Below are 26322 nucleotides of genomic sequence, written 5' to 3'. Positions count from 1 at the left end.
AACATTTGAACTTTTTTCAAGCTGAGATACAACAATGCTAACATTAATTTAGCTCTTCCTTTTTCTGCCTGTCTTTATATTTTCACATTGTCCTGAAGAGCTTCTGCTTTACAGCTAATCTCTTGTGCAACAGCCTTAGTGTTGGTAAAATGTAATTAGTACCCAGATCTCGTGGGTGCCACCTCTGAAATACCTGGTGCTTGCTTCAAGAAGAAAGGCAGAAATATATAAAGATTTGAGGGATTTGAGGCAAAAATTGAGAAAAAGTTCAGAAACTAAAAGGAAAAAGGGTTGAATTTGACCTACTTATTTGATACAGAAGTGGGGAGTTGTGCAGTGTAGCTCAAAAGATATTTTAAAGTAGACAGGAACTCAGAAGCAATGTAACTGTGTAAGCTGCATGTGCCTTGTGTCCTCACTTTCCCTGCAATCTAAGACTTTCCACTCTGGAAATCTGACTTGGCCTGAGTTTGATATGTTCCAGTTGGAAAACACCCTCAGTAGGAAAGACTTTCTCCTTTTCCCTTCAGTAAACAAGTCTTTCAGGGTAATTTTTGTGTTTTTTCAAGGCAGCACACCCTTTACTTGCAGAACTCTTCTCTGCTCTTTTAACCTGGGTGGAGGTAAAACTGTTCCCTGTGATCTTGGCACAGTTCATTGTTTAAAACAACCACTGACCTTGGAGCTGGAGGAGGAAAATAATCAGAAAGTGTCCCTTGTCCCTGGAAAAAGCCCTTAAACTTTTCAGCAGAGCTAATTACTGTGGGGGCTAATTACCACATCACAGACTGCAGGCATGGGGCAGCCTGTGCCTGGGGTGGGGGAGCAAGCTGGGCATTCATCCTCTGTGGGAAAGGCTTCTCTTGTTGGTGCACCTTGATCTCTGCTCCATGATTTGGCCTCATCTTCCTCCTGCTTGTCTGAAAGGTGCTGAACCAAACTGAGGATCACCGCCAGAGGGTTTTGCAGGCAGCTGCTAAAAACATCCGCGTGTGGTTCATCAAAGTGAGGAAGATGAAGGCCATCTACCACACCCTGAACCTGTGCAACATCGACGTGACACAGAAGTGCTTGATTGCTGAAGTCTGGTGTCCTGTTGCTGACCTGGACTCCATCCAGTTTGCTCTCAGGAGAGGCACTGTGAGTAGGTGCTGTGCCAGTCAGCTGTGGCAGCACCAGTGGGTTCATTGCCTGTTCTGCTTTGTGAGCCTCTGAGCACTATCCCCTTGGGCTCTTGGAATCCAGCTTATTTAGCATGCAGGAATGATGGCTTAGAGATAAAAGAAGTAACAAATATGTTGTGTGAGGCTTAAAGTTCAGGTGAATGCTGGAATGGTGAGGATTTTACTGTGTGTGAGGTTTAGTTACCCTGGCTGGGCTCTGTAGTCCTGGTGTCTGGATAGAGGAGCTCTCCAGGACGTTGGCAAATTCACCCTGTGCTCAAATAGTTAAGAGAATTCAGTTTCTTGAAGTCCTTCCACCTGCTTTTTGGTTTTTTTGTCTGTCCTGCACAATGTTCACCTTTACTCCTACACAAAGTGGAGAGCAGTGGAATCCTGGCAGCCTTCCTCAGCTGTGCAGTGTCTCATTGTGCAAGCACACTGCAAACACTCAAGCTTGCAGTTTTCCAAATGCCAGAGGGGACAGCTGTGTTGGACTTCATCCTCCAATGCTCCGAGGGTGGGTTTGCTGATCTTGCCTTTGTTTTTCTCTAACAGGAGCACAGTGGATCCACTGTCCCATCTATTTTAAACAGGATGCAAACCAATCAGACCCCACCCACGTACAACAAAACTAACAAGTTTACTTCTGGCTTTCAAAACATTGTTGATGCTTATGGCATTGGGACATATCGGGAAATAAATCCAGGTAAATTCAGATGCAGAAAAGTCCAAGACTTTTGTCTCAAATTTTTTAGTCATGATGCTTGTCCTGTGTGGAAATCTATAATAGAGAATTCTAGTAGTGGCTCATCAGCTTTCAGTAACAGAGGGCAAGCTAGGGAATTATATTTGCTAAATTGCCTGAAGTGCACCATGGTGAGTCTGGGCTGGCTAACACACAGTGCCCTGGGAATGTTGTCTTTTCCCTTACAGCACCCTATACCATCATCACCTTCCCATTCCTGTTTGCTGTGATGTTTGGGGATTTTGGCCATGGCATCCTGATGACTCTGATTGCTGTCTGGATGGTGGTGAGGGAGAGCCGGATCCTCTCCCAGAAGAGTGACAATGAGGTAAAGTGGCAGATCCTGCTGAGCTGTGCATTTCAAACAAAGAGTTGCAGCTTGGTTTACTCCCATCCTTTTCCCCTTGAGTTGACAATGCCCATTACTCCTCCTTTGGAATTTTTGAAGCACGTGGACAGGCTGGGAAGCCTGAAGAGCACACACACACACACACACACACACACACACAATAGTGTAATTTCATAAAAGTATTGAGTTCCCTTGGTTTTCCCTTTGCATATTTGTAGGAAATTATTAATTTCAGTTGTAAAATCAAGTGTAGTAGGTAAGTTGGTGTAAACAAATCACCCCAAATTTAGCTGGATCATAGTGGGGTTTAGCTACTGCAAAACTCTTAGTTTCTGTACATTTATATCCCATCCCTGGTATTTTTCCTATTTGCTGCTCAAGGTTGGTTTTGCTGGCTCAGGGCTGACAGGAGCTGAACCAGAGTTAACATACACTGGCAGGGCTGGAGGAGACTGACAGGGTCTGTGCTCCTGGTTCCAAACTCATGCTGCCAGCTGAGAGTTGCATCAGTGCAGTTTGTCCTCTCCAGCTACTCCTGGGTTCCCTATGGAGATCCATGCTCCCCCTTTATCCTCATTATCTGTGCTGCTCTGCTCCCTCTTGCACCCTTAATCCCTGCCAAGGGGAAATAGAGATTTTGGCCTCTTGGTTCATGTGGCCAATGTTTGTCCCACAACAGACTGATTTCCCTGTTTGGCTTTAGGCTTTGTTGGTTCTCTGTTTTTTCTACCTCCATCAGGGTCAGGATTAAAGGCACTTGAGATAATAGTTTGTGTTCAGACTCAGGTGTTTATTGTTTCTTATCAGTGCTACAGCCTCTCCACTGTGAATTCTGCAGCCCTTCATTGGCAAGGCACAAAATGGCCAACTATCTCTTGTTGCAAGGTCTTTTAAGACTAAACTATCCAATTAAGAAATGAGACCTAGATTATTTTCCCTTTTAACCCAAAAACTGGTCCCTCAAAGCCTGCAATGTGGACTTTTCTGTCCAATTACAAAATACCACCCAAACCCATGAAGAAGAAGAAGGTAAAGAAGAACAACCAGTCTCCGCCCTAAAACCTCCATCTTGCTTCATATTTATTTCTATATTCTAAATCCCCAAACTCTTTAAGTTTTCCACCCTGTGATATTACACACTTCTAACCAACTACACACCAATGATCCCAGTGCTGTCAGTCAATTTTGGAAGCTTTCTCCACAGCCTCAGGTCAAATGCAGTGTTCTCTTGCGAGTCAGTGCCTTTCAGCACAGAAAGTTTAAAATTCTCAGCATCCAGCTTTCCAAAATTCCCTGTTCTCATGGGCTTTTTGTTCCTGTTTGGGTTTTTTACACCAGATGTTCAACATGGTGTTCAGTGGTCGATACATCATCCTGCTGATGGGGCTGTTCTCCACCTACACGGGGCTCATCTACAACGACTGCTTCTCCAAATCCCTCAACATGTTTGGTTCCTCCTGGAGCGTCAGGCCCATGTTCAATAAAGCAAACTGGTCGTGAGTAAAACCTTGGTAACTTTGTAGACACAGTGAGAAAGAGGTGACTTGTCCTTCCCCATTGTCCTTCCAGCTCAGGAAAGCAAAAATTTCTGACCTCTGTCTCAGCTAGATTGGGAAGAAGGATGTAAATGGGATGATACATGTCAAGATTCAAACTGCTTTTTTTTTCCCAGAAAACTTACAAAGATGCAGTTTCTCATCTATTTCCCCATAGACATTTCAAGATTCTTGTCCCCTGCACCTGTCTTTGTGACAGAGTAAAAGGTCAAGAAACAGGGTTTTATTTGGGAAAATCTCTAGAACCATCCAGGTTCTACAACCTTGAATTTCTCTCAATTTAAGCTATTCCTTGCTCTCACAAGGGAAGAGTGTTGTTAGTTTTTGCAGATGGAGGGTGACATTGCTGTTACTAATGCTTGTGTAATCTTGTTCCCAAACAGAGATGCTTTGCTGGAGACCACCCCCCTGCTGCAGCTGGATCCTGCCATCCCAGGGGTGTTTGGTGGGCCCTACCCATTTGGCATTGACCCAGTAAGAGCTCATCCTTCCTCTGCAGGCTTTTGGGCAAAATCCTCTGTGGCAGCAGAAAGAAAAGTGCCTTTCTGTTCACTGTTCTGTGAAAGATGCCCCAGCCCAGCCATTCCCTTAGCAAGTCCATCAATGGTGGGAATGCTCCTGAACAATATAATTCCTACTGAGATGCCAGATTTGGGATAAAAACCCTTGTTTTGAGGTCCATTAAAGGCTGCTTTCTCACTCTTTCTAACTGCAGTGCTTTAATCAAATCTGATTAGCCTTGAAAATCACTTTCTGAAGTTACTTTTTTAGCTTGGGGAAAGTTGTTAATCCCCTTTTTCAGTCACCCTTGGAAATGTACATTTCCCAGTAATCCTGTCACTTTGTACCTGCCTGCATCAACACCTCTGCTCTTAACTCTGCTTGTAATATATGACAAACCTTGTGTGGGTTCCACAAAGTGCAGGAAGTCAGAGCTGTGTGTAATTGTTCCTTTAAATGGATAATAATATTCTTTCTGTTAAGGATACAGCCTCTTTTCTCCTGCACCTTTGAGGTACCATGAAAACAGGTTTGATTCCTGCTCAGTGGTGGGCTCAGTTACTGTCAGACTGTTCCCAGCTGAAAGCTTGTCTGCTCATTTCCCCAAAAGAAATCCATAGGACAAACACATCTTTAAAAACCTGCTTTTTGAGCCTCACACTTCCTGACTGCTTCATTCTGTTTAGCTTAAAGGGAGTGTTTTCCTTCTCCTGTTTTCCTTTCCCTGGTATCTGACTAGGTGTTGTTTTTCACAGATCTGGAATATTGCCAGCAATAAGCTGGCTTTCCTCAATTCCTTCAAGATGAAGATGTCTGTGATTCTTGGCATTTTCCAGATGCTCTTTGGTGTTGCTTTGAGTCTCCTCAACCACATGTAAGTGCTTTGCTCAGGTTTTCTCATGGTGGGGGCAGTGGAATGGCTTTGGGTGCTGTGTGCTTTGAGATCCTGTCAGCCCTCACCTCCTGATGGAAGGTGCAGTGCAGTTGTCTCTGGCTGTGTGTGGAGTTCTTGTGCTCCAGGCCCAGCTGTTGTTGAGCTGCTGAATCCCTGCACTCTTTTCACACTCTTATTAAAAGCTTTTTCCCTAATTCTAACCAAATCTAATATAAACTTTCTTTTTTTTCCCTTCCCTGTAGCTATTTTAAGAAGCCACTGAACATATACCTTGGATTTATCCCAGAAATGATTTTCATGTCCTCCCTCTTTGGATACCTTGTTATTCTCATCTTTTACAAGTGGACAGCCTACGATGCTCACACATCCAAGGAAGCACCCAGCCTCTTAATACACTTCATCAACATGTTTCTGTTCTCCTATGAGGACACCAGTAATAAGATGCTTTATAGTGGGCAGGTGAGTGTTCTTGCTAGCACAGAATCAGAGAAGCTTCATGATACTGGAGTGTTTAATTGACCTTGTCATAATTGTGAAATCATGAAACATCTTTCCACTGTGACAGAGCATTTCTGGAGGCTGATACAGTGTAATGTTGAAGAAGGAAGGAATAATCCCTGCACCAGGAAATTTTATTTGTCTGACCATAAGTCAGCTGGGGCTTCAGAACATGTGGATCCTGATTAATTGTGAAAAGCAATTAGGAATATTGTCCCATGTCTGCAATGTGATTCCTCTCAGCTTAGCTCAGACACCAATGCTGTTTCCTCCCAGCAGTATCAGACATCTGCCAGATTCTCATTTTCTGCAGGATCTTTCAGATTTTTCCCCAGTCTAATCCAGTCTCAGCACTAAATGCTGTGCTCAGTCAGAGGTGTAATCTGCAGGCATTAAGTTCTTAATTGCTGTTCTCAGAAGAGAGAAAGGTAGAGGAGCATCCACATGCTGGGAATTCAGCCATTCTTGCTGGGTTCTGTGTGTGTTTGAGCAGGGGCTGCAGCTGAATTACCTGGGGCTTGTTTCTTTTGCAGAAAGGGCTCCAGTGCTTCCTCGTGGTGGTAGCCTTGCTGTGTGTGCCATGGATGCTGGTAGCCAAACCCCTGGTCCTTCGCCAGCAGTACTTGAGGAGAAAACACTTGGTGGGTGACTGCCATTTATATTTTACATATGAATACTGGTTTTGGTTGAAAAGCTGTGTTCTCCATCCTGAGCTTGGATTAACGGGTTCACACTGCATTGAAATCTGTAAATTGTTTTTGATATTCCTGGGCATACCAGCAGGTGGGTGCTACTGGAGACAGAGTGTTGCCTGCTTGCTTCCCAGATCTGGTCCAGCATCAAACCTGCTTTAAAAATCCCCTTATGTTGGTAATGATCAGAACAGTGTCTCTGGCTTGGGCTTTGGTAGCTGGTTAGGAACAGCCTCACTGGCTGCTGGATGCATTTCTGTGGCTGGGCTAGGCTGGCAGTGGGAAACAGAGATGGAATTGGCTGGCAGATTTCTCTACCTTTCTTAAAGCAGCTTGGATGGTTAAAAAAAAACAATTAAAAGAGACTTAGAGCCTGATGTGAGAGGCTGTGTGCTGGGGTGCTCTGTAGGTTTCCAGCTGCCCTGTAGCTGTGTGTGAGCTGCGGGAACAGAAGTGTGAGCACTCCCTGCACGCCTGGCAGCGCTGCGAGGGTGCGCAGCGAGCCGAAGATCAGCTCAGTTACAGCCACTCCCTCTCCCTTCTCTGACCACCCTTCATCCTCCCATGTCCCCTCCATTCGTCTCCCTTTCTCTTTTTTTTGTTTTCTTCCTCCTCCCTCTCTCTTCTTGCGTCCAGCCCCAGGAAGGGCAGCCCGAGGAGGCCCAGGGCAGCACGAACGCGCAGGCGCTCGAGGCAGCAGCGGCTGCAACAGTGAGTGCACCTCAAACTCGCCTGATGCATTGCAGATGGGAGTTGGCTTTGTGTCTGGTTATTATCGAGGGAGCATGGAATGTATCTGAATTTCATAAGGGAATGGCAAGTGCACCTTTAGGGTGGAAAACACTTTCTCTTGGAAAGAGCAAAGTTTAGCCAAATTGATACATTCTGGATGAACACCCAGGCTGAGGATGGTAGTTGTGCGTGCACAGAGACACTTCTTTGCAGGAGGGCTGCTGAATCCAACCTGCAGAGCAGCACAGGATTTCCTGCTACCACATCCCCCCATGTTAAATTCTCTTTTTTTTCTTCTGCTTGTCTCTTTGTTTGAGATGGATTAGGATTCTTCTCAGTGCAGCATTTCTGTTTGCATTACGTGTTCCCAAACACACAGTGATGTGATGGCCTCCAGCAACTCCATGTCAGTGATCATTGGATTTGTGACACATCTGTCCTGTACACACTTTGACCTGAAATTATTATAATATGGTTGTGCACAAACAAGCTTCTTGGTGGCAGTTGCTTTGACTTACATGTTTCTAAGTTTACAGATGGCTGTTTGCTGCCAAAGCTTTCTGCTGAGGATTGTGGCAGCCCCAGAACTTAGTCCTTTCCCCTGTTTCAGCTACCTTTTATTTCTGAATCTGCCTGGCTGACTAGGAGGTGTGAATCTCACTGATTGTGTGAAGCACATCATGCTCTCCAGGTGCCAGAGGTGCTGGGAGGGACACGTCAGCTGGTTCCACATGACATTTTAGTCTCCTCCCAGAAATGTCAGAAATGAAAATGGATCTTTTGTGCAGGATCCATCCAGCGTATGAAATGCATCTCCATCAGGAGATGGAGGGGGAGGCCTTGTGTGAAGGGTGCTTAGAGGGATCAAGTAAACAATTGGAGCTGTTGGAGCTGTGTTTAGGTTGGCTGGGTTACAGGGAATGGATGAGTCGAGTGTGAGGGAAAGGCTGCTCAAGTGCAACTTCACACAGGCTGGAAATACATAAATAGAACATTGACAGGAGTCACCAGTGACTGGTGGTGTTTCAGAGGTCCTGAAAATCCTAACAAAAGCATTGTCTTAGTTGTTAATATGGAGGGGATTTTAAATTTTATTTCTGTTTTCAGAGCATAAATGCCTACCTAATTTGTTTTTAGAAACCTGGCAAAATCTCTAATTCATATCTGGTGTTTTGGGCATATTTGCAATTCAGCCTAAAATAAAAGCAGGCTTCTAAGGACAAGGGAGGTAGAAGAACTCAGAGAAGCTGTTCAGCTGGTCTGTGCAAGCACCAGGTCATGGGAGGGACCTTCTGCCTCTTTATCTGCATGGGCATCCCTGCACTTCTGCAGTCTGGATGTGGCAAGAGAGGTCACATCCTGTGTCACAGATGACCCAAGACAGTGCTGAAGGGTTTATTTCTATCCATGGTGTTGTAGTTGGCCTTTCTAGGGGTCAGACTCAGGGGTCAGGTGAGATCTGCTCCCAATTTCAGCTCAGTTTGTGTTTTGTTCTTTCCCCTTTGAGTCCTGGAGGTGCAGCTGAGGGTCAGATGCTGAATGTCAGAACAAATATCTCTAAAAAGACCTGCTTGCACAATGTAGAGTTCCCAAGCAGGGCAAGATCTGGTTTTCCATGCAGTGTTGGTGTGCCTGAGGCTGGTGGGAGGAACTGTGTGTGTTTGTGTTAGTGTGTTCAGCTCCATGACCTGCTCCAGTACCCAGCAGTGCTGTGTCTGTGCTGGGCAGGACGTGGGGCTGTTGCATGTCAGAGCCAGCAAATGTCCTCTGAGAGGTGTGCCTTTATTGTCCTCATGGTTGCAGTTACACTGTAGAAATGTGCCAAGGATTCACTCAGACAGACTTTTTTTGGTTTTTTTTTCCCCAGCCCCAGCAGGAATCAGCACCTGTCCCATCCAAGCTGGGAAATAGAATTGTACCTGCCTTAATCTGGGCCTTAATATTTAATAATTTTGTTTTCCTCTGTGAGCTGCTGCTGCACATGGAATCATGAGAAACCTGCACTTTTGCACTAAAACCCAAACAACACTTTGCTCTTTCTTTTCTGCATGTGTCAGGGCACGCACAACTTTGGTGGGATCCGGGTGGGCAATGGCCCAACAGAGGAGGATGCTGAGATCATTCAACATGACCAGTTATCTACCCATTCTGAGGAGGGGGAAGAGGTAAGCACCTGAGCATCCTCGCTCTCAGGGCACTGCACTCGGCAGCAGGATGAGCTCACTGGGGCTGGAGGTACATTTTCCAGGCTGTTTCAACAGCAGCATTCCCAGTGAAGTGTGTTCCTAGCAGTTTTCTCACTGACTGTCTCTTGGTCACTCCCAGGACTTCCAGAAAAAGCAGCATAATTTGTATATGCTGGGAGATGTGGCTCTGTTTGTCCCCAAAGTGCCACCATCTCAGGGGTGCACAGCACTCCCATGCCACTGGAAATTCAGGGGCTGTGTTCCTGCAGCACTGAAATTCTGTTTATCTATTCATTTTGACTGCTGGGGGTGATATGAATTACTTCCCTTTCCTCTGGGAGAGGAGAAAACGAGTGGATGTCAGGTAGCTGGGGAGTTTTGTGATGCCTCTGAAGGGCTGCAGCAGATCCTGCCTCTGTAGTGCATGGGATGTGGTACTGCTTTCTGTGCTGTGCCTAGGAGGGAATTGCTGAATGTGTTCATGATTCATGTGATCAAAACACTGCACTAAATGTAAATTTGTGTTTTCAAGCCTACAGAGGACGAGGTGGTAAGAGCAGCTTTGCCTTCATGTGTACCTGGGCCATTTCCCATCGGTGTAAAATGTGCTGAATGGAACTTGTTATGTCACAGCATCTTGTTTTCCAAAAGATCTTGCTGTTTTCATGTTACAGGCCATTTTTAATTCATGCACACATACGTCCACAGACTTTTAATGACTTCATCTATACAGCTTTTCTGTCTGATCCCCTGTCTGCAGATTGTTCCCAGTTACCTGGGAAGCTGTTCAGCTGGAGGTCTGAAACTGAAAAGTTTTCACTTTTGAGCCTCCAAAGAAGTCTCAGGTTTTTTATGAGGCTTTTTTTTGTGGCTTTCTTAATTCTGTGCTGCAGCAAACCGTTGAAAGAGATTTCTTCCCACAAGCTATCTGTCCAGTTAAGGATGATGCTGGCTGACCCAGACAGCCAATGCAGCACAGCCAGTCCAGTTTCGTGTAGTTCAGGAACTGAGCTGGCCAGAGGCTTTGTGTCAAAGAGAAGTTCCATTCTGAGAAACTGCTCATTGTAACAAGTATTAAAAAACTGGGGGTTAATACTGATGCAGTGAGTGTAGGTTTCAGCACTATCAGGTAACCAATTTTACTACCAAAAAAAATACAAATGGCATGAAATCAGAACAGCTTGGGCAGGGCACTGCTGCTGAAAATGGTGCTGAGAGCTCTGCTGTGCACAGGCCTGTGGGGAGCAGGGGGGAAGGGGAGGGCAGGGGTTCCTGTTCTGATGTCTCCCTGAACCTGGGGAAGATGTGTCAGCCCACAAGGACTGTCCCACAGCAGTCCCAGTGCTCCCACTCCTGCCTCAGGGGTCTCTCTGGCAGTTGCACTCAGCTTTGAAAGGTCATTGTTCCAACATTTCCCACATTCCCTCCTGCCTCTGTGTCCAGAGCTGGAACTGTTGGCTAGGACAGCCTTTAGTGAAGAACTTCACAGCTCACATTCTGTGGAGAAAGGATTAGGATTTGACAGCTAATTTAACTGGATTGTTTGAAATATTTATTGCCTTGGATATATTGGGGGAGAATTAAGAATATAAATAGCTTTGTGTGCATGCCTAGAGCATTAGTCACTGGATGTATTTAAAACATCATGTTCACTTAAATCTGAGCAGTTTCTGAAGCATGGATTAAATCCAAACTGCAGGGAATGCTTTCCCAAGCTGCAGGATAAGAAACTGCCCTACATGGCAGAGTTCCTTGTAAATTCTTTTATTATTGCAGAAAATTACCAAGGCACAGAGTGGCTTGCCAGTGACTGGTGCACAGATGTGACTTTGTCAGGGTAGCTTCATGCATTATTTTTGCTTTCAAAAAGGGCAGATTCATGTCTTGAGAAATGCTCCTGTAGCAAAGGCACACACAGTGCAGCTTGGGGCACTGGCTCCTTCCTGCAGCAGCACCTCTGCGTGTCCAGGGAGTGCACACCAGCACCACCTTCTGCTGAACAGTCTTTTCCTGGCTAAGCCCATGGATGAATTTGGAATATCTGACTCTCACGTGGCAGAATAAGAAAACAATATTAACAGTATTCACATCACAGCATTTGTCGTTCTGCAAAACCTGTCAAGACAAGATCCATTTTTCATTTGTGGCCCTGCCGTGCTAAACCAGGAGAAGAGTGTCAGTGTGCAGTGTCACACACGGTGTCCCTGGTGACAGCAGCAGTCCCCTGCCCCTGTCCCCACCCTGCCAGCACTCCCAGCTCCCCTCACGCTCTGTTCCTTTGCAGTTTGACTTTGGGGACACCGTGGTGTACCAGGCCATCCACACCATCGAGTACTGCCTGGGCTGCATCTCCAACACTGCCTCCTACCTGCGCCTCTGGGCCCTGAGCTTGGCCCACGCACGTGAGTGTCCCTCTGTCCCCAGCCCAGCCCCGGGGCACAGCAGCACAGGAGGCCCCTCAGGGCTCCCCTGGCACTGCTGTGTGTGCATTTGTTACTGAGAGAATGATGCATGACCCCATGGAGATCAGAATGCTGAATAATTACTTTATTATGCTGTGTTGTGGTTGTGCTCGAGGCTCCCAGGACAAAGGAAGAGATGAGAATCTTGACTCCATGCTTTAGAAGGCTGATTTGTTGTTTTATGGTATTATATTGTATTAAAATGCTATACTAAAAAGACTATAGAGAAAATAGTACAGACAGAAAGCTGGAATGGAATGGAATGGAATGGAATGGAATGGAATGGAATGGAATGGAATGGAATGATAAAAAAGCTTGTGACTCTCAGAGAGTCCACACAGCTGGACCATAATCGGACATTAATTAGACACAATCCACATGGACCAATCAAAGCTGCACCTGTTGCATTCCACAGCAGCAGATAATTATTGTTTTTCTTTTCCTCTGAGGCTTCTCAGCTCCTCAGGAGAAAAATCCTGGCAAAGGGATTTTTCATAAAAACACGACAGTGACACTATATTATATACATTTCATCTAAACTGAATCTGCCAAGCACTCGCTCTGCACAGAACTGCCCTCGTTCCCTGACTCTCAGCAGACAGTCCTGACACACACACACACACACACACCTGGCCCTGATAGGCCAAGGAAACAAAACATCCTCACTTTGGAAATAATCTCCATATTGCATTCTGCTTTGGCACAGCACAGGCACAGCAATGAGATAAGAATTGTGTTTTCCCTTTCTCTGAGGTTCAGAGAATGTGAACCCCAGAAATCCTTGGGAAGAATCGTGCCTTGCTTTTCTCTGTGGAGGGAAATGTGCAACATGCATTACCCAGGAGCAGTGAGCTCCCACAGCAGGGTCTGCTGGGTGGGAGGAGTGGAGTTAAAATCACAGAATAAAGCAAAGAGCTGCTGAGCAGGACTCTGCCCTGCCTGTGTGGCAGCTGCAGCCAATGTCCTGACACACTTGGCTGCAAAAACTCTTGTCCCTCTTCAGTTTCCTCCTCAGTGTAGCTGGGCTTTGCTTGACTTCAGTTTTTACTTTCCAGTGAACACCCCCGTTGTGCTGACCTGATCTTCTCCCCTTTCTCTCACAGAGCTCTCAGAGGTGCTCTGGACCATGGTGATCCACATTGGCCTGAGCGTGAGGAGCCTGGGGGGAGGCTTGGGCCTCTTCTTCATCTTTGCTGCTTTTGCCACGCTGACAGTGGCCATCCTGCTGGTCATGGAGGGGCTTTCAGCCTTCCTCCACGCTCTGCGCCTGCACTGGTGAGTTACTGGGACAGCCACACACCTGGAGAGCTCTTCAGAACACAAAAACTGGTGTCATCTGTACTGTGCAGAAATGCCATCTTCTAGAAGGCAGAAAGTTAAAAAGAGTCAGAGATTTCAATTCTGTTTGTGGTAAAACACCTCCCCCCAGCTGTTGTTTCAAGTTGTGGGGTTCTGCTTAGAAATAAGCACTAAAAAGTGAAAGCTTAAGGGCCCAAAGCTTTGGGACAAGGGACTGGGGAGGCTGTGCTGGCTGGAGCAGTGTGCTTTGTGCCTTTCAGCTGGACTTTCTTGTTCTATTTCTTGGTCTTTTCCCTGCTTCCTGTGTTTGTTGTCCTTTGTGTGCAATAGCCACTGACTGCAGGTTCCTTCTCATTGCTGTAAAACCTTGTTCATTGCTATAAAACCTTGTTCATTGCTGTAAAACCCTGCCCTGGACAGGAGTGGCTCTGCCTTCTGCCCTTGGGGTACTTTGGGGTGGCTGCAAGTTTTTGCTGGTCTTGCTTTTGGAAGTTGCTTTTGCAGGCCCTTTCCTGTCATCATTAAGCTCCTGTGCATGCAGCCAGCAAAGGAGAAGGAATTACTCTGCTCCCAAGTATGGGAAATATTCAAGAGCTTTCTCTAATCCATGTTTAAGAGGGCTCATTGTTCCACTTCAGATTCCCTCTTAGTGCCCTGGTGGGATCAGAGGAGCAACTGGGAGCAGGATTTTCTCAGCCTGAAATATAGGAGAGTCTGTGCCTCTCTGGGGTTCAGGCTGCTGATTTCCTGGGGCAGGGGGGCCATGAGAGCAAAGGGAAGTCTCTGAAGATCACAAGAAATACTCTGTCCTGCTTAAATGGGAAGAAAAAGTTGGGTGCACTCTCTGAAAGTAGTTCTGTAAGTGCAAAAGGAAGCAAGTGCCTCTAAAAAAAATAAAAAGGGCAAGAGAAAAATCAGCCTTTTTGCACTTTTCCCCTGCTTGTGGGGAAGGAAAGCTTTGGCCTTTTGCCCTCTGCCTTGGCAGCTAGTGAGGTGCAGGCTGGGGGTGCAGGCTGGAGGGTCCTGGTCCACCTGTGTCCCTGTAGCCAAGCTGATCCTGGGGTGAAGCCATCTTGTGCTGAGGGAGCTGGGGGGGCACTCCTGGAAATGGCTGCTGGATGGTGCCTCTGTTTTTCCTGGCATCCAGCCTGAGCCCTGCAGAGCAGCCACTCCAGAGCTCCTTGCTGGCTGGCCAGAGGTCCCTCATCCTGTCCCTGCTGTCACCATGCTGGGCCACTGCAGCAGTGACAGCAGGAGCCCCACAGAGCCTGCTGGGCACTGAGAGCAGCCAGGAGGGGCAGAGGGCAGCAGTGCTGTAACTCCACATGTGCTGGGTTTGCTCTGCAATTCTTGAGGAGTAGAGGATTTCCAGGGCTGTGGAGCTGCGTGGCCATTTCAGGGGAGCAGCTGCTCTAGGCAGGCTCCATGGAGCAGAAGACACATTTTTGGGAAGGTACCTGTCTTGTGTTAATCACAAACTGCACCTCCAGATCTGGCTCAGACACCTGGAACAGGTGTGAGCTGGAGGTAATGCTCCACATTTCCCTAAAGGGCCACTGAAAAACCAGCTGGGCATGTGCCAGGGAAATGGCAACCAGGAAAACCCAGGGGCAGCAGCAGTGAGAGCACAGATCACAGAACACAAAACCATCTGTGCATGTGCCAGGGAAATGGCAAACCCAGGGGCAGCAGCAGTGAGAGCACAGATCACAGAACACAAAACCATCTGTGCATGTGCCAGGGAAATGGCAAACCCAGGGGCAGCAGCAGTGAGAGCACAGATCACTCTGCCTGTGCAGAGTGGAGCTGAGTGCTTGACAAAGTCCTGTTTTCCCTAAACATTTGTTTCAAACCTTCAAGCCTTTCATGCACAGGCTCTGAGAGGAAATCTGTCCAGGCTCAGAGCCCAAAAAGCAAGCTGAAGGTTCTATTTCAGACTGCAAGTGATCTGCTGAAATGATTTTGAGCTTGCTGGGTGTTGGTTATCACAGGGAGGCACCTGCAGTGCTTCCAAAGAGCACACTGTTCACATTCCTTTATGCTTCTGCACTGAAAACAGGGTGTTCCAATGGCAGGTGTTCCCTTTTTAGGAAGAGGAAGGAAGAGTGGAGGTCAAATACAGCTGTCCTGGGAGGAGCAGATGGGAATTTCTGGCTATGAGAGAGCCGTCACCTATCAGGAATTTGAGGTGTGGGTGGTTCAGCCTTCCTGGAAAGGAGGAGGAATTGAGAATGTGTTTTACTGGTCAGGGAATTCACAGGTTGTTCCACATGCTGTGCCTGGCAGTCCCAAATGAGGGAGGTTTGTTTTGTGCTTTTTCAGCGTGCATTCTTTGAGCAGGTTGGGCTTTTCAGGCTGTTCTGGGGTGGAGGCAGCCCTCTGGATTGCTGCCAGGATTGCAGGGTGTGAATTTGGGCTGCACTGCAGCTCTGTGAGTGTCTCAGCTGTCAGCTTCTTTTGCTATAACTCTTCTGAAATACATCACCCTTCTGAAATAATCAGCCTTTCCATTTATTGTTTTTCAGTGATGTAGTTCAATATGAACATTCAGATTAAAGCAGTTTCTCCCTTTTTAAGTTAGTCACCTCTTCTAATGTGAGCCAAAACAGACTGTGCCCAAAAGCTCTGTGAGTGTCTCAGCTGTCAGCTTCTTTTGCTATAACTCTTCTGAAATACATCACCCTTCTGAAATATTCAGCCTTTCCATTTATTGTTTTTTGGTGATGTAGTTCAACATGAACATTCAGATTAAAGCAGTTTCCCCCTTTTTAAGCTCTAATATGAGCCAGAACAGCCTGTGCCCAAAATAAAAGGTTTGTAACAATTCAGGGTGCTGCTTTCTGAGAGGTGTGGGTGTGTTGGAGCTGCATCCCACTCTCAGTCCAGTGAGGGGAGTGCTGGAGTCCAGCTGCTCACCCACCTGCCAGGATTTGATTTTCCTTTGTAAATGTCCTGAGCCAGGACTCACCTGCAGTGTGGCTGCAGGAGCCACTGCTCCAGGGGCAGCCACAGCCTCCTGCCAGGCAGGATGGAGCATCCCAGAGACAGATCTGGTACCTCTGCTCTTTTTGGGAAGGAGTAGCTGCAGCAGTGTGCACCAATGGGTTCTGTCAGGTGAGCCACCCTTGAGGTGTGCCTGCTTTACACCTGACCCCAGGCTCTGGCACCTTCAGGGACACAAACACAGAGTGGGAATTTGCAGTAGTGCTGAGTGACAGTTCCTGTTGCACTTTTGCCTCCTACTTCTGTCTTTTTATAGGGGACTTTTGCCTCCTACTCCCCAGACTGGAGCTGCCTGGTTTGCCAGTGTTGTCACCCTGACTCTGTGGGGTTGGAAAGAAAACAGCCTGACAAACACTGGCACTAATTATTAATGCAAAAAGCTGCACAGAGGGTCTCCTGGAGCACTGCTGCTGCCAGAGCACTCCTGGGCTGTTTGCTGATAATGCCAGTGTCTGTAAATCCTCTGCAGAACTTGGGCACCCATGCAGAAAACCCCACTGGCCATCCACTCTGATTATTTGGTTAAATACACTTTTCTGGCTAGTTTTCTAACCTTAGAACAGCCTCTCTCCCTGTGTCAGGCCTCCAGTTGTAGTGGAATGTCCAAAGGGAAGGTTTGGATGCTGAGGCCAGCTGGAATTGTGAATCATCAGGGTTAACATGTCAGTCACAGTGAGCCTGGGTGACTCACTCAACCCTCTGCCTCTCATTTCCCTTTGCTTACAGAACAGTTACTTAGTCACAGGATACTTATGGAGATTATCAGGGTTCCTGAAAAACTGGAGCATGTTGGCAAGGAGCCCTTCCTCCCACACGGAAAATCCTGCTCATCCTGGGGATCCCTTGGCCTGTGAGGCAGCAGAAGATACAGGCTAGAGCTGGTTTTCCTGAGCATTTCCCTCCTGGGCTCTGGGGGGAAATCACTTTTGCTAGCTGAATCCAGCAGCTCTGGAGTTTGCCATGATTTCCCATTTGGGGAAAAATAATTCCAGTTTGTCTTTTTCTGCTGAAAAAACCCTTCCCCTGAACTGTGTTAAAGGCTCCCCAGTTTGCTGTCACTTGCTGCCTGCAGGGGCTTTGTTTTCCAGCAGACTGTGCAGTGGAAAGTGTCTGTGAAGCTTGGGCTTGTTTTTGCTGGGAATCAGGGGATTAGCTTTCCCTGTCCCTATTTGGCTGTCGCTGACTATTGGGCAATTCTCTAGAATAATTCTTTTTTTACTCCAGTTCATTAGGGGCAGCAAATGGGGCTGAGCTAATGCTTGGCTGGAGCTGGAGGACACGTCCCAGGGCAAATGTGCTGCAGGGAATCAGCAGAAATGCCTGCTGGGGAGTCTGAGCTCTGTCACATGGCTGAGGCTTGTGCTAATGAAAAAGGGAACTTTAGCAGCTGGTGTAGAAAATGCTGTCTCTGCTCCTGTGCTTCCTGGGACACTGGTCAAGGCCAGCCTTCTCCTGTTGCCATTTTTTGTGCCTGAGGGTGGGATTGAAGTCTCTGGGCAGCTCCACACATGGATAGGGGGGTTGTGCCAAAAGATACATTATGTTATAATACCTCTTTTTCTCCTTAAAGCTTTTTTAGTCAGTAATCCTACTTTTAATGGAGTAGGATTACTACTCCCTACTTCTAATTGTTCCTATTGAGAGCTGCCTTTCTAATGAGTAATCACTGTTCTGTCTCTTGCAGGATTGAATTCCAGAACAAGTTCTACACTGGCACTGGGTTCAAGTTTCTCCCTTTCTCCTTTGATATCATCCGTGAGGGGAGGTTTGATGACTGAGGCCCCCACTCCAGCAGTGTTAAACGTTGTGTGTGTGTGTGTGTGAGAGCCCAGCACCAAGGCTGTGGCTGTCCCCTCCCCGTGTGTGTGACTTGTGTGTAGTGACAATAACTTATTGCAGCACCCTTGAGCGTTCCCATGGCATCCCAAAGCCAAAAGCTTTGACGTTCTGGGGTCACAACACTGGATCACAGAAACTTTCGTTCCTTAAGTTTACTCCCAGAGGTACCAAGTGCATGAGGTGTCTGTTTGGTGTGCAGTCGTGTGCTCCCTGTATTGTGCATTCCCTGGCAGCTGATCAGGGCAGAAAAGAAATGGCAGCTGTGCTGAGGGGACAAAATAGCACATGGAGAAAAGGCTCAGCGACCTCAGCTCCAGAAGAGTGAGGGCTGTTCTCTCTCTTCTTGCTGGAGGCAGTGGTGAGAGCCCTCATGCTCTGGGACTCAGCTGCCTGACTGGCAGGATGGGGAGGGATGAGCCTTGGTGCAGACTGTCACTGGTCACTGCAGGCACTGCCACTGGCAGTGACATTTCTTGGGCTTTCTGCTTTGAAACCAAGGCCCTCCAGGCACATCAGATCGTGCCTGCGTGGGCTTGGCATAGCTGGAGGCAGCTTTTGCTCAGGTGGATGTACCAGTGACTCACATTGTCCTCTGCACTCTCTGGGGAGCCTTTAAGGGAGAGAGCAGCTCAGTCTTGCCAAAACAGCTCCATGGCAGGGGGCTCTCTGTGCTGTGTCCCTGCATTAGCTGTTGCTTTCTTTCCTGTCCGAGCTGTCAGTGTTTCCTTGCACTCCTCAACTCGATGTAGCTGTAGCAGCAGTGGGTGTGTCAGTGCTGTGTGTGACTGTCGTGTTCCATTCGCACAGTGGAGCTGGGTATTTGTGTATGAACAGATTAGAACAATAACGAGACTCATTAAGCTGGAAGCAGAGAGGAAATGCCTCAAGGTGCCAGGCTGCTTAAAATTAGGTGAGAAGGTTCTGTGTACCTTGCACACTGCAATGTGCATGGGGCACAGGGACCCTTGGGCAGCCCTGGGCACTGGCTGTGTTACAGGAGGGTGTGGTGGGCATCCACAGAGGTGTCTGCAGACTGAAGGGTGAGATCAAAGTGTGGCTGCAGGTGGAGCTTTGATTCTCTGTCTGTGTTCTGCTGCCTGGGTGAAACACGTTGCTGACAGTCGCTGTATACATTAAATGAACTCCACAACAAACACTGTGGTCTCTTTTCTGCTTCCCCACTGCTCACTGAGGGGCAGCCCCTCATCCCTGACCCACACTGAACACAGCCCCCAGCGCTGCAGGGGACAGCTGGGACCTCGGCATTGCTGTCCAGGATCCTGTCACCTCCCTGGGCAGAGCCATGGGCTGGGCAGGGCTGGTTTGTGCAGCGGGACCAGCGGGACCCGGGGCTGTGATGCCTCTGTGCTTATTGAGCCCCGCCGATATCCCGGGGCCTCCTGCCCTCCCTGACAGGCCCCGTGAAAGTTAAACAACTTGTCTTGTTTAACCCGGGTGCTATGGGTACCATGTGGGGCACCCTGCCCTGCATGCCCGGGCTGTGCCCTGCTCCTGCTTTCCCTTTCTCCGGTATCCCGTGTTTGCTCAGGCCCTTCCTGCCGGACAGGGCATTTCCACATGTGCGGGAGCAGCGGAAGGGAGGGTTCTGCAGGGTTTTGGCCATGCTGTCGGTGTGTTTTCCCATCTCCTGATCTCTCCGGGAGGGCGAGAAGCCGCACTGAGCTGCGGCCCCAGCCTCCCGCACCTTTTGGTACGAAGCACCGGCTTCCCCCCGGTCCCGGGATGCTTTTCCTGCAGCTGCAGGTGCTAGCGGGCCGGGGGAATGTTCTCCGTCCCTTTCACCGTTCCCCCGTGCAATCACAACATTTCTGCCCGTTTCCATGGCTCTGGGGTCACAGGAGCTGGCAGGAGACCCCGGCCCCCCGTGGGCTGCACCGGGGGTGCTCGGGGAGCCCCGAGTTCCCCGTCCCGCAGCCGGGTTCTGTCCTGGAAGTGCCTACGAATTCCCCCTGCGGCTGGGAGAGACCCGGGCAGCCCGGGCCCGTTCCCCGGCGGGGTTTGCCGAGGCACCGGCGCTGCCCGGTCTCGCAGCGCCCCCGGCCGGCCGGAGCGGGTCCGGTCAGCCCCGGGCGGATGGACGGGCGGGGCCGCCCCGGCCCGCTTGCCCCGGCCCGCTTGCCCCGGTGATGCGGAGCTCTCACGGGAGGAAAACACGAGACTGAAAATACCCCGGAGCCCCAGGGGTCCCGCTCCCCGAGCAGGAGCTGCAAACCCGGTCCCTGCCCGAGCACCCGGAGCGGGCGGGGAACGGACCGCAGCGGCCCCGGGGCTCAGGGAGCGCTGTCCCCAGCCGGCCCGGGACATCCCTGCTCCAAGGGGTCCCGACCCGCCCGCGGAACCGGCTCCGCCCCGCTCGGCGGCCGGTAACCGATCGGGCCCGGCCCCCGCCGCCGGCACCGCCCAGCCGCGGGGCCGGGAGAGGCGGGGCCGTACCGGGAGAGGCGGGACCGGCGCAGGGGCAGGCAGCGGCGATGGCGGTGCGGCGGGGACCGGAACCGGGACCTGAACCGGGCCCGGGCCCGGTACCGGGGCTGGCGCTGCCGTTCCTGCTGCTGCTGGCGGCGACGGCGGGGCGAGCGGCGGACGCGCGGCAGGAGGAGGCGCCCGCGGGCCGCCGCCGTGTCGCTGTCGGTGGACCCGGCGCTGGCGGCCGGCGGGCCTGACGTCTACCGGCTGTGGTCACCTCCCGGCGCCGCCGTGGCCGTGGCCGTAGCGGGCTCCAGCGGCGTGGCGGCGGCCGCCGGGCTCTACCGCTACCTGCGCGATTTCTGCGGCTGCCACCTGTCGTGGTCCGGGGCGCAGCTCCACCTGCCAGACCCGCTGCCCCGGCTGCGGGCCGAGATCCGCGCCGCCGCCCCCGGCAGGTAACGGGGCCGCGGGGCCGGGCGCCGCTCACGCCTCGTTAGCGCGGGACAAGGCGCTGTTATGTAAGGGGGGCCCGGGCGCAGCCTCCGCCGCTCCCGCAGGTACCGCTACTACCAGAACGTCTGCGCCCAGAGCTACTCCTTCGCCTGGTGGGACTGGGCGCGCTGGGAGCGGGAGATCGACTGGATGGCGCTGAGCGGCATCAACCTGGCACCGGCTTTCGCGGGGCAGGAGGCGGTCTGGCAGCGGGTGAGGAGCGGGGCGAGGGGCGGCGGGGAGCGGGACGGTGTCGGGAGCCGTGGGACAGGCTGACCCCCGGCGCAGGTTTACCGCAGCCTGGGGCTGAACCAGTCGGAGATCGACAAGTACTTCACGGGCCCCGCGTTCCTGGCCTGGAACAGGATGGGCAACCTCCGCCGCTGGGCCGGGCCGCTGCCGCCCGCCTGGCACTTCAAGCAGCTCTACCTGCAGGTACCGGGGGCAAACCCCTGTCACCCCCTGGTCCTCCTGGCCGAGGCTGCCCTCCTCAGCCTCGGGGAGCCCCCCGCTCCGCCCCGAGCTGCAGCAGCGCCCGGGGTGCCCTCGTGGGAACGTGGGGGTTTCTCTCCTTCTGTTCCTTCTCTCCTTCTCTCTCCCAGTACCGCATCGTGGAGCGGATGCGCTCGCTGGGGATGACCACGGTGCTGCCGGCCTTCGCGGGCCACGTGCCGCAGGGGATCCTTCGGTAGGTGCAGCCCCTGCCCCGGGGGCTCAGCCCTGGGCCCTTCCCGGGGTCTGATCTCCAGCACCTCCCTCTGTGCTTCCCCGGCAGGCTGCCCTGTCCCCACATGGGCACCGTGGTGCTGTCCTGTTCTGCTCCTGATCCCCATCTCTGCTCTCTCCTGCAGGGTCTTCCCACGTGTGAATGCCACTCGCCTGGGGCACTGGAGCCACTTCGACTGTGCCTACTCGTGCATCTACCTGCTGGACCCGGAGGACCCCATGTTCCAGGTGATCGGGACCCTCTTCCTGAAGGAGCTGATCAAGGAGTTTGGCACAGACCACGTCTATAGTGCAGACACCTTCAACGAGATGACCCCCCTCTCCTCCGACCCTGCCTATCTGTCCAGAGTCAGCAATGCTGTTTTCAGGTCGATGACAGGAGGTGGGTCCGTGTGTGGTGCTGGCCTGGCCACAAGGGTCCAGGTGGGATAGCAGGGGCTGGGGGAGGTGGCTGTGGGCCCCATGCAAGCGCAGAACCCATTGGTGCCAGATCCCAAAACCCCCTTGAGGGGTGGTTAGTGGCCCCAGGGCCTCATGAGACACCTGTGGAGGACGCCTGGAGAGGATCTTACTGTGCTCTTCTGTCCCCAGCTGACCCCAAGGCGCTGTGGCTGATGCAGGGCTGGCTCTTCCAGCACCAGCCTGACTTCTGGCAGCCAGCACAGGTGCGGGCCCTGCTGCACGGAGTGCCCCTTGGCAGGATGATTGTTCTCGACCTCTTTGCTGAGTCCAAGCCCGTCTACCAGTGGACAGAGTCCTTCTATGGGCAGCCCTTCATCTGGTGCATGCTGCACAACTTCGGGGGCAACCACGGCCTCTTTGGCACAGTGGAGGCCATCAACCACGGCCCCTTCGCAGCTCGGCGCTTCCCCAACTCCACCATGGTGGGCACGGGGCTGGTGCCCGAGGGCATCGAGCAGAACGACATGGTTTATGAGCTGATGAACGAGCTGGGCTGGCGGCAGGAGCCCCTCGACCTGCCCAGCTGGGTGACCCGCTACGCCGAGCGCCGCTACGGCGCTGCCAATGCCGCCGCAGCCGGCGCCTGGCGCCTGCTCCTGCGCAGCGTCTACAACTGCACCGGCGTCTGCGTCAACCACAACCGCAGCCCCCTGGTGCGCCGGCCCTCGCTGCGCATGGACACGGAGCTCTGGTACAACGCCAGCGACGTGTACGAGGCCTGGCGCCTGCTGCTGAGCGCCGGCGCCGAGCTGGGCTCCAGCCCCACCTTCCTCTACGACCTGGTGGATGTGACGCGGCAGGCAGCCCAGCAGCTGGTCAGCGACTACTACCTGAGCATCCGCCAGGCCTTCCAGAGCCACGCGCTGCCGGAGCTGCTGGCGGCCGGCGGCGTGCTGGTGTACGACCTGCTGCCAGAGCTGGACAGCCTCCTGTCCAGCCACGGCCTCTTCCTGCTCGGCCGCTGGCTGGAGAGCGCCCGTGCCGTGGCCACCAGTGAGCGGGAGGCCGAGCAGTATGAGCTGAATGCCCGGAACCAGGTGACGCTCTGGGGGCCCAGCGGGAACATCCTGGATTATGCCAACAAGCAGCTGGGGGGGCTGGTGCTGGACTACTACGCTGTGCGCTGGAGCCTCTTCGTCTCTGTGCTGGTGGAGAGCCTCAACTCAGGCCGCCCCTTCCACCAGGACCAGTTCAACCAGGCTGTCTTCCAAGTGGAGAGAGGCTTCATCTACAACAAGAAGCGCTACCCAGCTGTGCCAGCTGGGGACACGATGGAGATCTCCAGGAAGCTGTTCCTCAAATACTACCCCAGAGCCCTGCGGCGCAGCTTGGCTGGGCCTGCGTGACTTTGGGTTCTGCCTCCAGAGCTTCCCCCTGAGAGGGTGGACAGAGCCCCTGCACCCTCCCACATCTGGGCTTCTGGCCTGATGGCTGTGTCCTGGAAGAGGGGCACAGTGGCCCTGGTGGCCCTCAGCCAGCCTGGGTCCACTCCTTCTTCTGCATGGGCAGGATGTGCCCCCAGAGGGGCTGGCACATGGACAAAGAGCTGGCAGATGGGTGGGGAGAGGCTGTGCCCCATCCAGCACCATGCTCTGTGCTCAGCTCTGCCCAGCTGCCCTGAGCCTGTCCCAGGAAACCTGGGCTGCCCCAGTGCTCACAGCTTGGTGGGACACTGGAGAGGGACAGGACAAATGTGTCCCTGCTGTGGGGCCTTGGCTGGCTAGCAGGGGCAGCGATGGGGGAGAAGCAGACAGTGGGCAGGGGGCAGAGCAGTGTTGGACCCCAGTGCCTGTGGGGTAGGCCTGCATGGCCCTGCCCACATTTGGTGCCTTCTGTATCATGAAAGACTTTGCAGCATTGCTGCCTGCAGTGTTGCTGGAGCTGCACTCCCCAGGACAGAGTTTTTGACGCCTTTTCCACAGCTGGGGCTTGGGCAGAGCCCAGCTATGGAGCAAATACAGACTTTTCTCCCATGTGTGTCCAACTCCTTTTGCTAGCACAGGACTGTGTGGAACATGGGGGCAGAGGAGCAGCTCAGCCCCGAGCCTGCCCAGCGGGAACACCCTGCCCGACGTGTCCTGGCAGCTGGGATGCCTGGCACAGCAAAGTACAGCTGGGGCAGACCCCTGGGGCTGCGGCTGCCCTCGTGCCCCAGAGCCTCCTCCAGCAGGGAGGTCCTGGCTCATGGAGTTTTTATCACAGCACCTGCACGAGGATCAAGGCACAGGGAGCCCCAGGCATGCGCAGGGAGGTGGGTGGAGGGGCCTTGAGATAAGGCAGCAGACACAACACGGTGCCGTGGGGCGGGGGGACCCCTTCCCCAGCCCTCTTAAATGGGGTGGCCCCGTTGGCCAGCACTGGCAGCCATGGAGAGAACCACGGTGCTGATCACGGGCTGCTCCTCAGGCATCGGCCTGGGGCTGGCTGCACGCCTGGCAGCCGACGCCGCTCGCCGCTTCCAAGGTAAAGGGGTCTGGCAGCCCCGGGGGTCCGGCAGCCCCAGGTGGTCTTACCAAGGAGAGACAGAGCCTGGGGGTGGGCTGGGGTGGGTGCTGGCCGTGCAGCTTGGTGGCACTGCTGCCCACGGCCACGCTCTCTCCCCAGTTTATGCCACCATGCGTGACCTGGCCAAGGGGGAGCGGCTGCTGGAGCGCCTGGGGGGCTGCTGCCCCGACACGCTGGAGCTCCTGCAGCTCGATGTCACTGACCCCTGCTCGCTGGCAGCTGCTGCACAGCGGGTGCAGGGACAGCGACTGGATGTGCTGGGTATGGCTCTTCCTGGTGCCCCAGTGTCCCCGGGGTGGCTGAGGGGACTTCTCTGGGGTCACAACCCTCCCCAGGGCACCAGGAGGAGAAGCCAAATTACGGGAGGTGCAGGCAGTCCTAGGGCTGGGATGTGTTTAGCAGGGCAGAGGAGCAGTAGATGGATTTGGGGTGCCAAGGGCTCATCAGCAGGGAAAGCCCCCCCATTTCTGCCTTCTGGCACTTGGTGGTGTGTGGGGCTGACTGCCCTGTGCCCAGCTGACTGCAGCGTGCCTGGCAGTCTGCAATGCAGGGGTGGGACTGATGGGACCGCTGGAGACCTGCTCCGACCAGGCCATGAAAACTCTCTTCGATGTGAACCTCTTCGGGGCTGTCCGCACCATCCAGGCGTTCCTGCCTGCCATGAAGAGCCGCAGGGCCGGGCGGATCATTGTCTCCAGCAGCATCGGGGGGCTGCAAGGTGGGACCCCCAGCACCCTGCGGCACACGGAGCTTCCCGCGGGGGAGAGCTCTGGTGCTCAGGGTGTGGCTCTGCCCCAGGGCTGCCCTTCAATGCTGTGTACTGTGCCAGCAAGTTTGCAGTGGAGGGGCTGTGCGAGAGTCTGGCCATCGTGCTGCGCCCCTTCAACATCCAGTGAGTGCCGGTGATGCCACGAGGGCTGGATCCTGCCCACCGGGATGGGGGAATGCCAGGGCGGGGCACGGTGGCACTGATGCGCTCCCTCCCGCAGCCTGACGCTGGTGGAGTGCGGGCCCGTCCACACCAGCTTCCTGGCCAACCTGCAGCGCCCCGACCCTGAGGGCAGCGAGATGCGGGGCTTGGACGCCGAGACGCAGCGGCTGTACCGCCGGTACCTGGGCCACTGTCAGAGCATCTTCCGCGACACGGCCCAGGAGGTGGAGGAGGTCCTGCCGGTCAGTGACCGCGGGGCGGGGGTGGCCGTGGGGCCGAGCCGGGGAGGGCTCTGACCCGCCTGCGGTGCCAGGTGTTCCTGGAGGCCATCGGCAGCCCCTGCCCACCCCTGCGCTGCGCCAGCACCCAGCTCCTCGCCCCGCTGTGGCGCCTGCGGCTGAGCAGCCCCGACGGCTCCGCGTACGTCCGCGCCATGCACGACTTCGTGTTCGGCGGCGGCGAGGCCGCGGGGGAGCAGCCCTGAGCGGAGCCACCCACCCCAGCACCGGAACCGTTGCCACGCCAACCCCCAGCCCGGGCGCGGGCCCGTTCTCGCGCTCGGTGCCGCCGTGTCCCCAATAAAGCCCTTCGCAGCCGCACGGCTCCGGCTCCGTCCCCGTCACGCCGCTGAGCCACCGAGCTCGTTCGGCCCCGCGGGGCGGGCGGCCCGGCCGGTCTCCTCCTCCGCGGGCGGAGCCGGGAGGTGCGGCGCTGCCGGGAGGCGGTGCTGTTCCGGCCCCGCTGTCGGCCCCGTTCCGGTCGGCGGCGCTTCCGGCGCGGCGATGCCGCCCTTCGCCTCGGGGCTGCTGGTGCTGACGGCGCCGCTGCCCGCGCTGCCCCGGGGGGCGGCGGGGCT

The 26322-nt window shown here is 53.2% G+C and overlaps 3 protein-coding genes across 10 annotated transcripts in view; all 3 read left to right on the top strand.

Moving 5' to 3' along the window:
- Window positions 1–19074, top strand: part of ATP6V0A1 (ATPase H+ transporting V0 subunit a1) — a 30684-nt gene extending 11610 nt beyond the window's left edge. For 3 of the 6 annotated variants that reach the window (XM_039697147.1, XM_039697149.1, XM_039697146.1), the window contains exons 10-22: window positions 928–1140; window positions 1719–1869; window positions 2097–2236; window positions 3596–3753; window positions 4197–4287; window positions 5070–5188; window positions 5452–5668; window positions 6241–6348; window positions 9189–9296; window positions 9850–9867; window positions 11602–11719; window positions 12883–13054; window positions 17766–19074. In XM_039697147.1, coding sequence (XP_039553081.1) covers window positions 928–1140; window positions 1719–1869; window positions 2097–2236; window positions 3596–3753; window positions 4197–4287; window positions 5070–5188; window positions 5452–5668; window positions 6241–6348; window positions 9189–9296; window positions 9850–9867; window positions 11602–11719; window positions 12883–13054; window positions 17766–17859 — 1707 coding nt within the window. In that variant the 3' untranslated portion in view covers window positions 17860–19074. Of the gene's footprint in view, window positions 1–927; window positions 1141–1718; window positions 1870–2096; window positions 2237–3595; window positions 3754–4196; window positions 4288–5069; window positions 5189–5451; window positions 5669–6240; window positions 6349–7035; window positions 7111–9188; window positions 9297–9849; window positions 9868–11601; window positions 11720–12882; window positions 13055–17765 lie in introns of all 6 variants that reach the window. The other 3 variants (XM_039697152.1, XM_039697148.1, XM_039697150.1) reach the window with 2 other exon arrangements.
- Window positions 19075–19389: 315 nt separating this feature from the next.
- NAGLU (N-acetyl-alpha-glucosaminidase) lies at window positions 19390–24003 on the top strand. Its single transcript, XM_039697196.1, has 7 exons — window positions 19390–19450; window positions 20346–20805; window positions 20908–21055; window positions 21131–21277; window positions 21445–21530; window positions 21694–21950; window positions 22160–24003. Exons 1-7 carry the CDS (start codon window positions 19390–19392, stop codon window positions 23374–23376), a joined length of 2376 nt encoding a protein of 791 aa, XP_039553130.1. The 3' UTR covers window positions 23377–24003.
- Window positions 24004–24305: 302 nt separating this feature from the next.
- HSD17B1 (hydroxysteroid 17-beta dehydrogenase 1) lies at window positions 24306–26123 on the top strand. 3 transcript variants are annotated; one of them, XM_039697318.1, is made up of 6 exons: window positions 24306–24493; window positions 24635–24796; window positions 25074–25253; window positions 25334–25427; window positions 25525–25708; window positions 25780–26123. In XM_039697318.1, exons 1-6 carry the CDS (start codon window positions 24364–24366, stop codon window positions 25948–25950), a joined length of 921 nt encoding a protein of 306 aa, XP_039553252.1. In that variant the 5' UTR covers window positions 24306–24363; the 3' UTR covers window positions 25951–26123. The 3 variants fall into 3 exon arrangements, with proteins under 3 accessions (XP_039553252.1, XP_039553253.1, XP_039553251.1); XM_039697319.1 differs by lacking the exon at window positions 24635–24796; XM_039697317.1 differs by having other exon boundaries at window positions 24306–24796.
- Window positions 26124–26322: the final 199 nt, after the last annotated feature.

This window comes from Passer montanus, unplaced genomic scaffold, assembly GCF_014805655.1.
Source record: "Passer montanus isolate IOZ18808 unplaced genomic scaffold, ASM1480565v1 scaffold117, whole genome shotgun sequence".
Classification (NCBI taxonomy): Eukaryota; Metazoa; Chordata; class Aves; order Passeriformes; family Passeridae; genus Passer; species Passer montanus.
The sequence above is the reverse complement of the archived record's forward strand: the minus strand, read 5'-3'. Positions and strand labels throughout refer to the sequence as shown.